At 38.9% G+C, this 14,499-nt stretch overlaps 1 protein-coding gene across 1 annotated transcript in view; it reads right to left on the minus strand.

Annotated features, from left to right (window-relative positions):
• LOC104403100 (glycoprotein Xg-like) overlaps positions 1-9,234 on the minus strand; it is a gene marked incomplete at its 5' end in the record, with an annotated part of 32,003 nt that extends 22,769 nt beyond the window's left edge. The window contains 5 exons of the mRNA XM_010011142.1: positions 4,768-4,821; positions 5,671-5,773; positions 6,287-6,328; positions 7,653-7,721; positions 9,193-9,234. Of these exons, the coding sequence (XP_010009444.1) occupies positions 4,768-4,821; positions 5,671-5,773; positions 6,287-6,328; positions 7,653-7,721; positions 9,193-9,234 (310 nt within the window). The remainder of the gene's footprint in view (positions 1-4,767; positions 4,822-5,670; positions 5,774-6,286; positions 6,329-7,652; positions 7,722-9,192) is intronic.
• Positions 9,235-14,499: the final 5,265 nt, after the last annotated feature.

Genomic DNA, 14,499 nt, shown 5'->3' on the forward strand with positions numbered 1-14,499 from the left:
GAAAGTTTTCTTCAGCATTCAGAATTTGGCACAGATATGAGAATGAGCACAAGTAGGAGCTACAGTAAAAAGCTGCTAAATCTTATGCCTAAGAATCGCGTACTTTCATTTCCACAGCCCAGTGAATTAATTTGGGTAAGTTTGGATAAATATTAGACATGGACATCACATTTAAAAACCATCAAAACATTTTCCAAGCAGTCCTTTTCACTGGTGCTTAGGATGAACTAAACTGCCACCACAGCAGAAGCTGAAGTGACATGATATTCTACCAGAAGATCCTGCTTCACTTTTCCTCCTGCTACTGAAGGCAATTCCTCCTCCTTAAGGGAGGAAGACTGGAATAAAAAACAGAACTGAAGAGGGTGTGCTACAGGGACAGGACATGGCTCTTTGTTGTCATCCATTTGAACTCAGATTAATGGTGAAGGTACTTCACCAGGAGCAAACTTGCACTTGCCTAGAAAGGGCCTAGAAAGTACAGTATTCTTTCATGCCACTGCATGGTCTGATCAACACCTGTATGGAAACTGGAACATTAATTCCCAAATTGGGACCTGAGTGTCGCTGACAGCCTGTTAAGGCAGCTGATCTGTGGGGGATTATCATAAAAATACTTCAATAGACTGATAACTGTTAACTGATATTTTTTCTTGACCAAATGAATGTGAGAAATAATGAATTAGGAAATTTAGTTAAGCTATGCAAGGGCAGTTGAGTTAGAAAGGAACAGATCAAAGTCTCAATGGGTACTGAGGCAAACGGCAATGTACCCCTGAATACCCTGATAACTGAAAAATACGTGAACGTTTTATCCACAGATAAGAAACAGAAACCCAAAAATTTTGAGCTGGACAGCCTGGAATTCCAAGCCTTCTCTTTAATCTTTTCTTTTGTATTGGGTTTGCATGACCAGGTTTGTGTAATGGAGGGGCTACACGGGTGGTTTATTTGAGAAGCTGCCAGAAGCTTCCCCTGTGTCCAACAGAGCCAACACCAGCCAGCTCCAATAGGGACCCGCTGCTGGCCAAGGCTGAGCCCATCAGTGATGCTGGCAGCACCTCTTGGATAATGTATTTAAGAAGGGGGAAAAGTTGCTGCACAACAGCAACTGTACCAAGAGAAAAGTGAGAATATGTGAGAGAAACACCTCTGCAGACTGTGCAGAAGTCAGTGCAGAAGGAGGGGGAGTAATGTCTGTACCTTGTATTTTTAGAGTTGCTAAGAAGGAAAATACATAAACATTTTCTTTTTTATATATTTATTTTTAGAAAAGTCACAATGTTGATAGGAGGTTTTTTTAATAAGTAATTTTAGGCTTGCAAAGCTGAAGAAGGATTCAAGAGTCTGGTTAGCTAAAAGCTAGTTTGAGCTTTCCCCACCATTTTTAATGAACACTGGCTTATTTCTTTTTTCTCTATACTTGGCATTGATAAAAGATACCTGTTTATTCATGTAGGTAAGCAGTACATTTCATTTCTTTGTATTTACATAGATCAAATGTTTATATAAAAATCATTTTTCCACACACGTAAAAGTTTTAGTTCTTTTATACTAAAAGCAGACGTGGAGCAAAAAGAGGTTCGCAAATTAATTCCGTAACAAAATACTAAAATCTGTGTAAAGCTTTGTTGCAAGCTGTGAAACATGTACAAGAAATTCTTAAATGAATTATTCTTGGCATACATTCATATTTGAATGCACAGACATATTTACATGTTTAATATCCAAATTCATGACTTCTAAGATGTTCTGTAAAATGTCATCTTTCTGTAGAACCCTTTGGCCAGGTGGCTGAAGCACATTAGTAAGACACATATTGTAAAACTGCAAGAAAATTGGAAACAATTAGAATGAAAGCCAACAGAACTGGTCAGGCTATACCTTCCAGACAGAACTAGTTACTATTCCAGACTAAGTCCTTTAACTGTTATGAGCTGCAGTTTTCCATGTTTCCACAGATCTCTGAAACCTTCCTGTGGCTTTCAAGAGCAAAGGCCACTAGCGCTTGCAGGTGAGGATGCAGTCATAGGTCCTGATGGCAATCCTTCACAAGTCCAAAAGCATTCTTCACATGTATGCTATTTATACTGTTCAATGGATGCTTGTGGGGTGAGGCTGGGTTGTTCTGGTCAGTCTTGCATTCCAGTACTTTTGAAGAGTAGCGCTGTTTCTCTCTTTTAAGGGTGGATGATAAGCCTTCAGAATTTTCTGTTAAATTTTTCGTTATGGAAGCCTGAAGATGTCAATCCCCACCCCCTAATACTTGATCCACAACTGTTTAGACAACTGCCAAACACCAGTCTCACCAGATATATAAAATCCAATTATGGCTCTGATTTGCAGATCAGGCTTTTCCACATCTGATCAGCTCAGTACTTGCTAAGCAGGAGGAGCCAGAAAGGATGAAGGGTCTCTGTGCACTGGTTTGAGTGTTCTGAATCTGTACCAGACAGATGCAACAACAACAAAAAAAAAACCAACCCAAAACCCAAACAACAACCCCCAAATAAACAAACAAAAAAGGGCAAAAACAAAACTGAATTTTTGTCTCTTGGATGCTCAAGAACAATTATCTCTTCCTTCCCTGGTGGGTGACCCAGGCAGTTACATGGATTGAACCAGCAGCACCCACACCCAGATTCATTATCCCTACACAGCGAGCCATTTGCTTTCACGTGCTCACAACATACGCCAGGTTGTTTGGTTGGTACACTCACTGCGTACAGGATATTAAAAAACCAATTTGCACTGCCTGAAAGCAATGGCATAACAAAACATTACTTGCCTTTTCTTTGGAGAGGTACGGAAAAGTTAAACATACTGAATGCACTTTAGACACACCCATTTGTCACAGGAGTAAAGAATGTAAAGGCACAACATACTTCACACTCCTGTCATTAAGGCCATATATTGGTGTGCAACAATGCTTCACAGGGCTAACCATACAGAAGTGCTCAGGTCTAAGGCAAACTCCCAGAGGTGTTTCAAACAAGAACTGTTTTCTCATGCAACTTCAGACTCTGCTGTTTACATTATGCTTTTTTTGTTTCCTTTCCCCCTCCCCCCCCGGCAGAATGCAGACTCTCTATCCAGTTTCAATGATCTGTTTTTTCATCACGTTTTCTTTAATTCAGTTCTCCAGAAGTGTGCGCTGAACTAGAAAGTGAGAAACAACCCAAGATTAGCACACTAAGCCATTCTAAGTTATGTATTACTATGTAACAGTATATATGGACAACAGATTTTTTGAGTAGGCATTTGAAACTGGGGGATAAATTCAGGTAAGCAGAGGCTTGATGCTGTGAAGCCAGTACCCTGCATACCAAGGCGTATTCATCCCAGATTTCTCAGTCAAATAATCACACCCTACTAGATCGATGCAGCTATCTACACTTGCAGCATAACCTAACGTGCAGAGTTTTGTAGATTCAAAAAATGAGATGGAGTACAGTCCGTGTAACTGGTAGAAAAAGTGGATTACTGAACAGAAGTGCTAGGCTGAGTTACCCACATTTTCAGGAAGTCAAAGCCAAGCCTACAAATGCAAACCTCTTCTGCCATGCCATCTGACCTGACTTAAGGCAAGACTGCTTCTAACTAGAAGCCACACAGGTACATCAACACTCTTACACAATTACCAAAAGCAGAGCTAATGACTGCTGACTCCCAGAACTCAGGTCAGGAGTAGCACCATGCTGACCATGGTTGCCCAGTTTCTTGGTTCAAAACATGCTCATGCTTGCCTGCAAAATTTAACAGAGGCATGAAACTTGGGATGTAACATGACATCAATATATAAGCAGGAGTAATCCTTCATGGTAACATCCCAACTTTATCAATTAAAATGAAGTATGCATCATCTGATGCATTTCACATCTGAGTTCTAGTGAATCTTAGCCAAATTTTTAGCACCTCTGAGCTCTGACTCATATGTTAACTGCATGTGGTAGAGGTCTTTCAATAGCACTGCTTCCTTCACTAATGCTTAGCTGAATTGAGGATACCTGTCTATCTCCAGTCCTGACTTCTACAACCAGTCACAAGAAAATGCTTTCTCCTTGAGAGTTTTATATATTTAATAGCTTAAAGAAAAAACATTTATAAAGAGGATTACAAACCAGATGGAATTTTTTAGCAAACTGATGAAACACCTGAAAGAAATAAGGTGTATTTTTTTTTTTTGGTATAGAAAATCAGAACTAGTTCTGTTGGGTTTTGATTAAGACCACGGAAGAATGTTCTATTTACAACAATACGCTATTAAGTTCAGTCCTCCTTGCCTCCAGTGTAGTTGCACCTCTGCCCAAACACTATTAACATTTTTAATATACATTCTTGAAGAGTTCTATATGGATTTACAATCAAAAAAGGTATCCAATTCCAACAGACACAACACACATGAATAAAGCACCTGTCAGTCAACTGCAGTTATGGATCACATTAAAGGAGCAGGTTTGCATACTCATAATTGTATTTAATAACACTTTTGCAGAGAAAATTCAATTCTTCACTTTCTCTAAATTCCTATATTTCAAGGACTCCTCAAGACAATAAACCCATCTGTTCAAAGAACAACAAACTAGAGAAGAGTGGCCATATTACCAGGAGTGAAATCTTGATTCAGTTCTAAGTTACTTGTCATGGTAGCCACAAACAAAACCAAAACAGCTTAAGTAATTTTCTCCACTATGTTAGATATCAATAAAGTGTGTTCAATAGGATCTCCATCAAAGAGTTGATCTTCCATCTAGATTCTTCTCTTACCAGGTGGCTCAGATTGTGCTCCCCGATGGCTTTCCATATTCACATTCTCTTCATCTGTTGGGAAACAAACAAGATGTTTATCATTCAAATTGTCTTATCGTTCAAGTTGTTGATTAAAAAGAAATAATTAATAGAAATAATTTGAGAGAAGAAACAGCACCCAAGAAACTGAGCTGCTGACAGCAGTTAAGTTGCCTTTGTGTTGTGCCATTTTAATTCATTTTAACATGCATGGTAGATGCTTCTAAACTTCCCAAATTATGAAACTGCAGTGACTGGCTGGATGACTGCTCTATGACCACTCTTCACCAACCAGTCGGGTAGATTAAAATGGACTAAAACAGAGCTTCTGCCCCACCTATCACCACAGTACTCCCAAAGTTCCCCGATCCAAGTTATATCTTATTTAGGTGGAAAGGAAGCAGATAGCAAGCAACAGATGACTGCAGAAGAAAGAACCATTTGGGGAAGAATATCAGGTAGTTGTCAGAAAACTGATATGTAGGCAAGTATCTTGTGAAAACACAAAGGCAAGATTTTCAGAATTAGAAATGATAAAGTATTTCGCAGCATTAAAGTAGTCTCTAATCCTCAGCCTCCCCTCAATTTTTCTTAAAGAAATGTTTTCTTGCAGTCTCTCCTGCTTACTATTTAGCAGGAAGTAGTTTCATTTTAAGAAATGCAGAGCCTGAAGTCTGTCTGCTTCTGGAAGTCTCAATTTTGGGCAAGGCATTCTTCAGACTCCCTGCCTTAGATTATTAGTAAGAAAGGTTATTCCCTATGAAAACAAATTCACCATGCATTAAAACTACCTTATGTATAAGATCAATTTCTAGCTCCCATCTAAATACAAAACCTTATTTCTTTAGACGGTAGAAAACAAAACTAATATAGAATTCTTACCACTTTGTTTGAAACAGAGTTTCTTCTTCTGGTAAGCAATGAAACTAGATACTGCTCCAATTACAGTAGCAACCACAGCACTTACAATTCCAGCTATTGCTCCCTGAGAAGCTGAAAGAAACCAAACCAAAACATATATATTGTATATATTTTTCAGAATCGAAAGCAATGTCTCCCTGTGAACACTTCCAAAAAACCAATAAACTGAAATTATTATATTAAACCATAGTAATCATACTTTGTCTTTGTGAATAATGAAAAGTGAATCCTAATTTTATAACCACTGATTAGTTAGCAATGCCTACTGTTAAGCAACTTAAGCATGCCTGTTTTAAGTTCCATTAACTGAAAAAGCTACTTGTTCATTGCCAACTCTAAGCTGCATGCATGCAATCACTGTACCAGCATCTCCTTAACACTTCCGAATCATTTGCAACAGAGATTTTAAAGAATTATGAAAGAAGAGCTTGAAAGTAACAATCCTAGATGCCACAGAAGTTTTTAAGATGAAACGCACTACCAGCAGTGACCATTCTAGCAGAATATTAGCAATACAGAAAACCCCAGAAAAATGGGGGGTTTTCAGACATGCATACACATAAATTTCTGCATTTACCATCAGCTTCTTCACCATTATTTGGACTTGGGCCCTTTCGTTCTGTAAAAATAAAAAAAAGGTTTAGATTTTACACGTACAAAGAACAGTCACAGCACCGTTGACAATCTTTTTGTCAATTAATTATGCAAAATTACAAGCCATCTATTATATCCATACAGTGCTAAACTCTGGCTTTCTATTTCAAAGCACAGCTCATGGTGGTGCCAACTTCAGCCTTGGTTACCCAATACTTCAACTAAATGAATGCAGCATACTCATGAAATGTGGTTTAATCAACTTGCCCACCACCACAGAATACTCAGGGGAGAGGAACAGCATACGATTTCAGGGCAGCATTCAACTGTATTTCCATGGAACCAACTATCTTCCCCTAAAAATCCCAGACTCATTTACTAAATACCTTTACAAGTCTCTTATCAAAGAAGACAGAAGTTCTGGAAATACTATCCTTATTTGTCATTGTGCAACTCATACCACTGAAGGAAGAATCTGTGCAGATGAAAACACCACACAAGTCTGAACAGATGCTTCTTGCCCCTGCCAATTTTCAATTTCTGCCCCAAAGGAACCTTGGAAGGTGAAAGCTTCCAAAAAAATTAACATCAGTAATCTCTACGACAACTCTCTGAAGAAGTCAGTAACCAGCGGCACACCTCAACACCACATCAAGATACTTAAGCTAACTCTGATCTGGAGATACTAAAGTTGCAGTAATGCACATAAGGACGACTAACCTCATCCTAATGATGACCATTACTGCAGTTTGGTCCCAGTGGCCATCTGTGTACTAAGCTGTACTGTAACAATCAGGTACGGCAGATTACTCAAGGAAGAGTTTGGTAAGCTATGAAATGGTTTTATACTGTTCAGAGTAGATATACATTACAACACTTGGAAGGCTAAGGATCAATTCATCCTGCGGGACAGATAAAATCCTTGAGAACACAAGGCAGACCCTCTTCTGGCCCACCCCTGGGCTTCCTAACCACAAGAATCAAAAAAAACTGAGAGGATGTCACAGAAGATCTGCAAGTGGTACCTGGATGCCTTTAAGAACTATATTCACAGTGAATTTTGAAATAAGCACCACATTCACATCTCAGTTTTAAACCTCTTCTTTCTTAGCATAACAGTAAAAATCATGGAAGGTTTTACCTCTAGACCAGTTTTACCATTTAATTATCTGGGGGGTTTGGCAAAGGCAGAACACATTGCTTTTGAACTGTAAGGTATACTCTCAAGTTTCAGAAATCAGAACCAAAAGGTATTACAAATTGGACCATGTTAACCAGCTTGCGAGCAAGCTTTTTTCAAAAGTTCGAGTAGTCATAGGATCAATATAAAGCACAACCTTCAGTCTTACCATTGCCACCACTATCACCGCCTCCTCCTTTTGGTAAACTGCCATCATGTAGATCTGAATCTTTGAAGTCTATGGAAAACAAAAATAATATTATCTTACATGTTTGAAGTTCAGTTAAAAGACACAACAAGGCACATGGAAGTTTTCTCTAGATCGTTCAGCTGAATTTATGGTGGTTTGAGACTCAGTGTCGTAGTCACCACTATGTTCACATTTCAAAAGCTCTCCCAATCTCACATCCCTTCAGCTCAGCACTATATGGTTTGATAGCAGCACTGCTGCTTCTGGATTTCCTGAACAACTAAAAGAAATCAGTGTCCAAGAGCAGGTAATACTGCACAACTCAGGCTAAGCAAGCAAGAAGCCCTGTAAGCTACTTAACTGGAAAAGCCCAAGTCTCACTATCCTATTAAAGCAGAGGAAGGACATGGACAGGAAAGGACCATTTCTTTTCAAGGCTGCAGTTGTCAGTGTTTCCTCAGAGCTGTGCTTCTAAGTCACAACCAGTCTTTTGAATGTGTACAACACAGTAGTTAGAGGGGAAAAAGAAATAAATATATTTTAACATGCCGCAATCCAGTGGCTGCATAATTTGCATGACAATGGGAAGACCCAAATGTAATTCCCTCCTCTGATTTTTTGCAGGACACTGAACCAGTCCCTCTCCATTTCTACTAGACCCTACCTCATAGGGCCTGAGTTCTCCTTCCCTCTACCGCCAAATGAATCTTTAGTGTATGCAGAGCAAATGTGTTTCAAGCAGCAAAGCTAAAATAACTGCATCAGAGGCTGTTTTAGTCAGGTGGTAAAAGCACAGTACTGAAGAATGCAAGACTTGAATTCGACTTTCTGCTGCAAATCAAGCAGGAGAGGGGACAAGAACCAGGGACTGCATTCCAGAAAAGGACTCTTTATGCCATATTCATGGACAATGGCATCATCATAGATACACCTATCTGAGTATGTTTTGCTCTGAGTTAGGTAAAGACAGAAGACCTCTTGAGCACAACAGAAAGGGAAGGACTTGTATTTTAAGCCTACTTTTCAAACACAGAAGAACTGTATTTCTTAACTGAGCCTTAAAAAAAAAAAAAACCTAAAATAAAATAACCCTTCAAGTTTGAGCTTCACTTTTAATTTGGATGCTTTAAGAACACAGATCACAGGTAGTTCCTACTTACTTTTAGCACAACTAGTAGGGATTCGATTAGTAAAGATGAAAGGACTCAATCCAGTACACAGGTGCTCCACCACAGGCAGCCAAGAACAGCATTGCCCCAAGCACCCACACTGTCCCATCCTTCCACCTCCCCATACCATTCCACTTTTAAGCAAAAGGAAAGTGACTCAACAGGCTTGTTATGGAATTTCAAGACTGCTGCAAAGCTTATTTGCAAGACAAGTTTTCCTCAATCCTCAGTGTTTATTCAGTGCAACATCTGACATAGACAGCAGCCAGTTAACAAGGAGTTATTATGAGAAGTTAAACTGAGGCAGTAAAACCATGTTACAACTCAGGAGTTTGTGCTCGAAGCCTTACCGGAGTCTTTAGGACGCACAGGTGGACCTCGTGTGGGTTTATCTATGCACAACAGAGAGATTTAGGACAAAAAACCAAAACTATTAAGATATCAAAAGCAGACTACAATGCAGTAACTTTGAAAAGGATTAACAAATCAACAAATTTTAGATTAACAAAAGATTAACAAATACTTTTCTACTGTTCAGAAATTCCTGTTAGGTCAGTCTTACCAGTGTCTTTACGATTTGCAGGCTGAGTTGGCTTGGAGTCATCTGTAGTCAAATGTAGTTAGAATAAAGTGAACAAAGTTATTAGTATGAAGAGACAAAATGCAGAACATACAGTAACCTTGAAAGACTATCTGACCTAAAAAATAGTATCAAATCTTCCCTGCGTCATTTTCCTTTCCTTTCATTAGCTAATCCTGCATTTGTTTCATTATTTTATGTCAAACCCTGTACTTCAATGCAATTAACATTTTTTCTGTCACATTAGCCTGTATATCAGACCCTTGCTATAACTGAACATATACAGAAGAACTCACTAAACGTTACACAGCATTTCAGTTTGCACATCTGATTTCAAATGGTGAACTTTAAATTTTCCTACTAGGTACAGATTAGTTGGCTGTTTCCTCTTTTAGAACTACCAGATTTTAATCAATAACAGAGCTTGGTACTTCATTTAATAAAAAATAAAAATTAAATAATTTTTAAAAAGATACACATAATAGCAGTGGAAACATAGTCCCCACAATGACATTTCATTTAGCTTGCCACAAAATAGGAGAATAAGAGATCTTAGTAATTATCTCTGTATGGTTTGGTTACAGACTGTTGCTGACATCAAATAACACACCACGAGTGGGTTTCTAAAACTGTTTTCACCAACAGCTTAACCAATCTAGCAGCCCATTTCTTCTGAATGCTACTTCTCCTTGACATTGCATGGTCTTGCCTCCTCCCAGCTCTAGGCACAAGTCAGATGAGGTCTCCTTAGGCTCTCTGCATATTCTAAGAGGCAGGCATACCTAGAGAACAGTTCTAAGACCCCAACTTAGGCTTGCCATCCTATAAAGGATCCTCTCTCTTCACTTACTTGAACCATCTGATTCATTCAGCCAACTGTTTCTCACTCAGCCAATCGTTTCCAAAAATTACAACGGTTGGAAACAGACTGCTTTAAGAGACAAAACTTCAAAGGGCTAAATCAGACAGAGCACCAAACAGTGCTGCTGTCCTACAAATATATGCCCTGTGTTAGGAAAGTTGTCTATATTGCAACAGGTCTAGTGATGGTACTTGACAAGCTACTGTGCATTATCTGCCTAACTGGATGCACGTTTTACCGGCTGAGTGACAACAACACTGACATCTCTACTGCTGCCCACACTGCAGAGCTTAAGCATATTAGAAAAAGTACCTTCCCTCATACTATAGGTTCATGTTTCCTTGTACTACTAAAATTAGTTCCTGGAAAGGAAGAGATTACTTCAGATTTAAAAACTAATTCCATAAGTAATAGTTTACGGAATTAGTGCCATCTAGTGAAGACATAGCAATGAAACAAGCAGTACTTGGCTAAGAAGTACATATAGATCTGGTGATGCAGACCCTTAAAAGTGAAGGTAAATAAACACAACTAGACTGCAATTATTTTTATCTACAGTCTGTTACCTTAATCAACTCCTTATTACATTTAGGTTATAAAAGACAGATCGACACTGCACCAAGTACCAAGTACTGAGCAGTATCCAGGAAAACATGACACTTACCAGAGTCTTCCAAACTGAAATCATCTACAAAGAAAGAAGGGAAGTTTTAAATGTAATTTAAAAACTGAACTACTTCAGACTATTTTAACACAAAATGCACCTCACAATGTTTTCACCAAGAATATAATCACATGCTCATTCAACAGTGGCCCACAGAGAAGCACTACACTGTTACCAGGCATTATCTCCCAAACTAGGTGCTGATTTTGGTGATCACGGTACATGTCAAGGGCCATGTGAGAGCAAGCTCAAAACATACAGACTGAAAGCCAACAGAAGGTATTCTCACGGGGCCTTTAAGCTTGTGAAATCACAAAGTAAATTTGTGAAAGCACTAGCAGAAGACTCCAAAATGCAGAAATACCTTCGCTATTAGGGAGCTGCCTTTTTTTTTTTTTTTTTTTTTTACAGAAATATCACAATTTTTTGTGCCTCTAAATCAAAATATTCAGGCTCTCAAATTAGTATGTACAACCACACTGGACTTCACAGGACTACCAAATGCATCTTCTAATTTGAAGTCATCAAAATTGCCTGTAGAAGATGAAAGCAACAGTAAGAGCATTGGTTTTTTCTTACTCAAAACCAACACTTATTACAGTCATAAACATGTTTCTGATCTATCTTGAGGAATCTTTTCTGCTTCTTGCATCAGACTAGAAGAATATTTCGAGTCAGGGCTGAAGACAGATATTCTTCCCTATTTCTGCAGACCATTGTTCACACATCCCTTCAGGAAAGAAAGAAACAGCACTAAAAATTGTCTCTTTAGAAAGGATCTGGAGGCCCAGAACATACATTCCTACAGTCAATATAATGCACTTAATCCTTTATTCTTGCCACTGCTACTGCATGCTTTTAGTGCCATCCACAGCATATTATTTCCACTGAACCACAAAATGAGCAGGTGCAGAGTTCCAATTCACAAGAATTTACGAGACTCAAGTGTGAAGGGCAGTCCTGGAGCACAAAGCCCAGTGTGAAAATTATAGATCAGGTAATGGATTGAATACCTTGGAATTAAATATAATTTTCATGGGTTTGTAAGACTTAATCTTTTCCCTTAACAAAGGCTAACAGTATGAAGGTGGTTAAGTTTTTGCACAGATGATCTAGAGCAGCATCTTCAGTTTCCTAAGACCAATAAATGCAGCTGTCACCACTGTGGTCTCTCCACTCCAGGCAGATTAAGTTTCATTTTCAGCCCTCAGGAAAAGAACATTCTCTCTTGCTGTATTAGGTCAGTTGCTAGAGGTATTGCTGCTTACCCAGTCAACTGCAAACACATTAACTCAATATATTCATGATACAAACTGGTTTTACAGCATATAGTAGTGTGATCTCAGCAGCACAGGCCCGTAAGATAAATGGACAGCTAAAACAACTGCTTGGGATATTTCTGATAGTTCATAATTCCTGCTTTCACTGGAGCATGGAAAAAGGCATGAAAGTAGATACAAGCTATTGAAGAAAAAGACATACAAAAATACTGCTCCAGCCCTGAAGAAACTCCAAGACTTTTTTACCTACCGAATATCAAGCCAGCCAGAGCAAAACTTAACTCCAGGCACAGCTACCTTAATTCAGAAGATAAATGCATAAAGCATTGATGTGCCTGGGTTTTCCTCTGAGAATGTAGCTACAGAAGAGGAGTAAGAACTGGCTACTGCAAAGTCTGAAAAGAGGAATAAAACCATCAAAAATCAAACCAGAAGCAGAATGTTTCTTTTCTGCTTACATGACAAGTTAAGACAAAGACAAGTCACAAGTCAGGAATGACGGATGTTCATATACTTGGAGACATCTTTCACCTCAACTGAGGTCAAAACTGAAATCTCTCTTCCTTCTTAGATAACTGCATTAATAATGCCATTTTTTTTTCCCCTCCAGAGAAGAAATGCAAGAAACATTTGTTGTTTGATTTTGGAGGTTATTTTTTATAATATGGAAGCAAGGAATAACAACTGGAATAAAAATAAAAAAAAAATAATCAAAGGCAAGCTTGCAGTTTCCTGAAAGCATCCTTCGAGCTAGTTTTCAGTCTGGCCAAATAAACTGCCACAGCACAAACCAAAGTCTGAAATCTAAGCAGCAATTCCCATACTGTAACGTTTGACCTGCGTACCACCTTGCTCACAGCCAAGCAGGGAGGTAGCACAACCCGGACTGTGACAGGCCCATTCATGAAAAGAGAGGCAATTCATGGCTTTATTGCAGTGCACAAGCAAAGCGTATTTAGAATGTCCTGGATAAAGTAATTAAGTACAGATCTTGGACAGAAAGCAAGAAGGTATTTCACTTGACGTTCTTCACTGCAGGGGGAGTCATAAGCTCTTTAGGATACTTAGTAAACACCGTTTCAAAGAATGCAAAGTATTTGCAGGTTGTTTATCTCAAGCCTATATCACCTTGCAATGCAATCTTAAAACCCTCAGTAAAATTAGCTGTTGTGAAGACCCAAATCTCGGTTAACTCTGAAGTTAACCCTTCTGTTTATACTACACTATAAAGCCTCCATAATAACAGGCAAAAAAGGTCAAAACACTCAAGAGAAATTTAAACAGGTATTTGCATAGTGGTTCCTCAAACTTGAATTCTGGTTTGTTTGTTTTCCCAAGTACATATATCTCTCAGTCTACAGTCCTCCAGGGAAGAATGCCTAAGACAGGATCTGATCAGATATTTGCTAAGTCTAACTCTAAGAAGGCAGGCAAACTGTTGAAGATGCATGCTCCTGAAAACACTCTACCCAAGTAGCAGAGGATGCACTACCACCATCTGTCTCAAAGTTAAAGATTGCAATGAAAGTTACACTGGTAGGTGTATTTCTAGAGTACCATTTTTTTTTAGGAGTGGCAGACCAAAAAACAGGCACATATACTCAACATTATGCTTTGGTGCAGCAGAAGTTTTACCTGGAGCAGAAAAGAGGCTATGTGAACAGTCTCCCACTGCCACCATGAAACTTAGTCTGAGAACTCTGAATGGTTCCAGCTGCAGCAGTTTCCCTCAAGAGGGGGAAACCAGTGTAAAAGAGTGTGCATTCAGTGATGTTGCTATTTTAAGGGATTGTCTTCCCTTCATGGAGAAGTAATTTAGGAGGAGACTGCTGACTGCCATTCTCATATAGGACATGCTTTGAGAGAGTTAATTAAAAAAAAATAATTCTGTAGTGACTGGAGTTACTCAGTACTCCACAACTACCATTCTGTTTTCCAAGCATGCAGCACCAGGCTCTTCAAACACATATGCTTTTGACAGCTGATGAGCTAGAGAGTATCTGAGAGAGTCAAGTAATTATGCAAATAGGAGTCCTTTGCAAAGATCCCCCAGCACTCTCAGACTTACTGCTAATATATCAGATAAGTTGTACTTACATTCCACTGCAAAAGTCAAGATGAGCTTTGGAAAGTTCTTCCATTAGTCATGTGTATGGCAACACACCAAGAGAGAAGACTTGTGATGAATCACCACAAACAGAACTTTTCTGACTTGAGCAACAGACTGCTGGAATTTTGTTTTTCTAAAAATACTGGTGCTCTTCTCCCTTC

Source organism: Nestor notabilis, unplaced genomic scaffold (assembly GCF_000696875.1).
Source record: "Nestor notabilis isolate BGI_N333 unplaced genomic scaffold, ASM69687v1 scaffold8263, whole genome shotgun sequence".
Lineage (NCBI taxonomy): Eukaryota > Metazoa > Chordata > Aves > Psittaciformes > Psittacidae > Nestor > Nestor notabilis.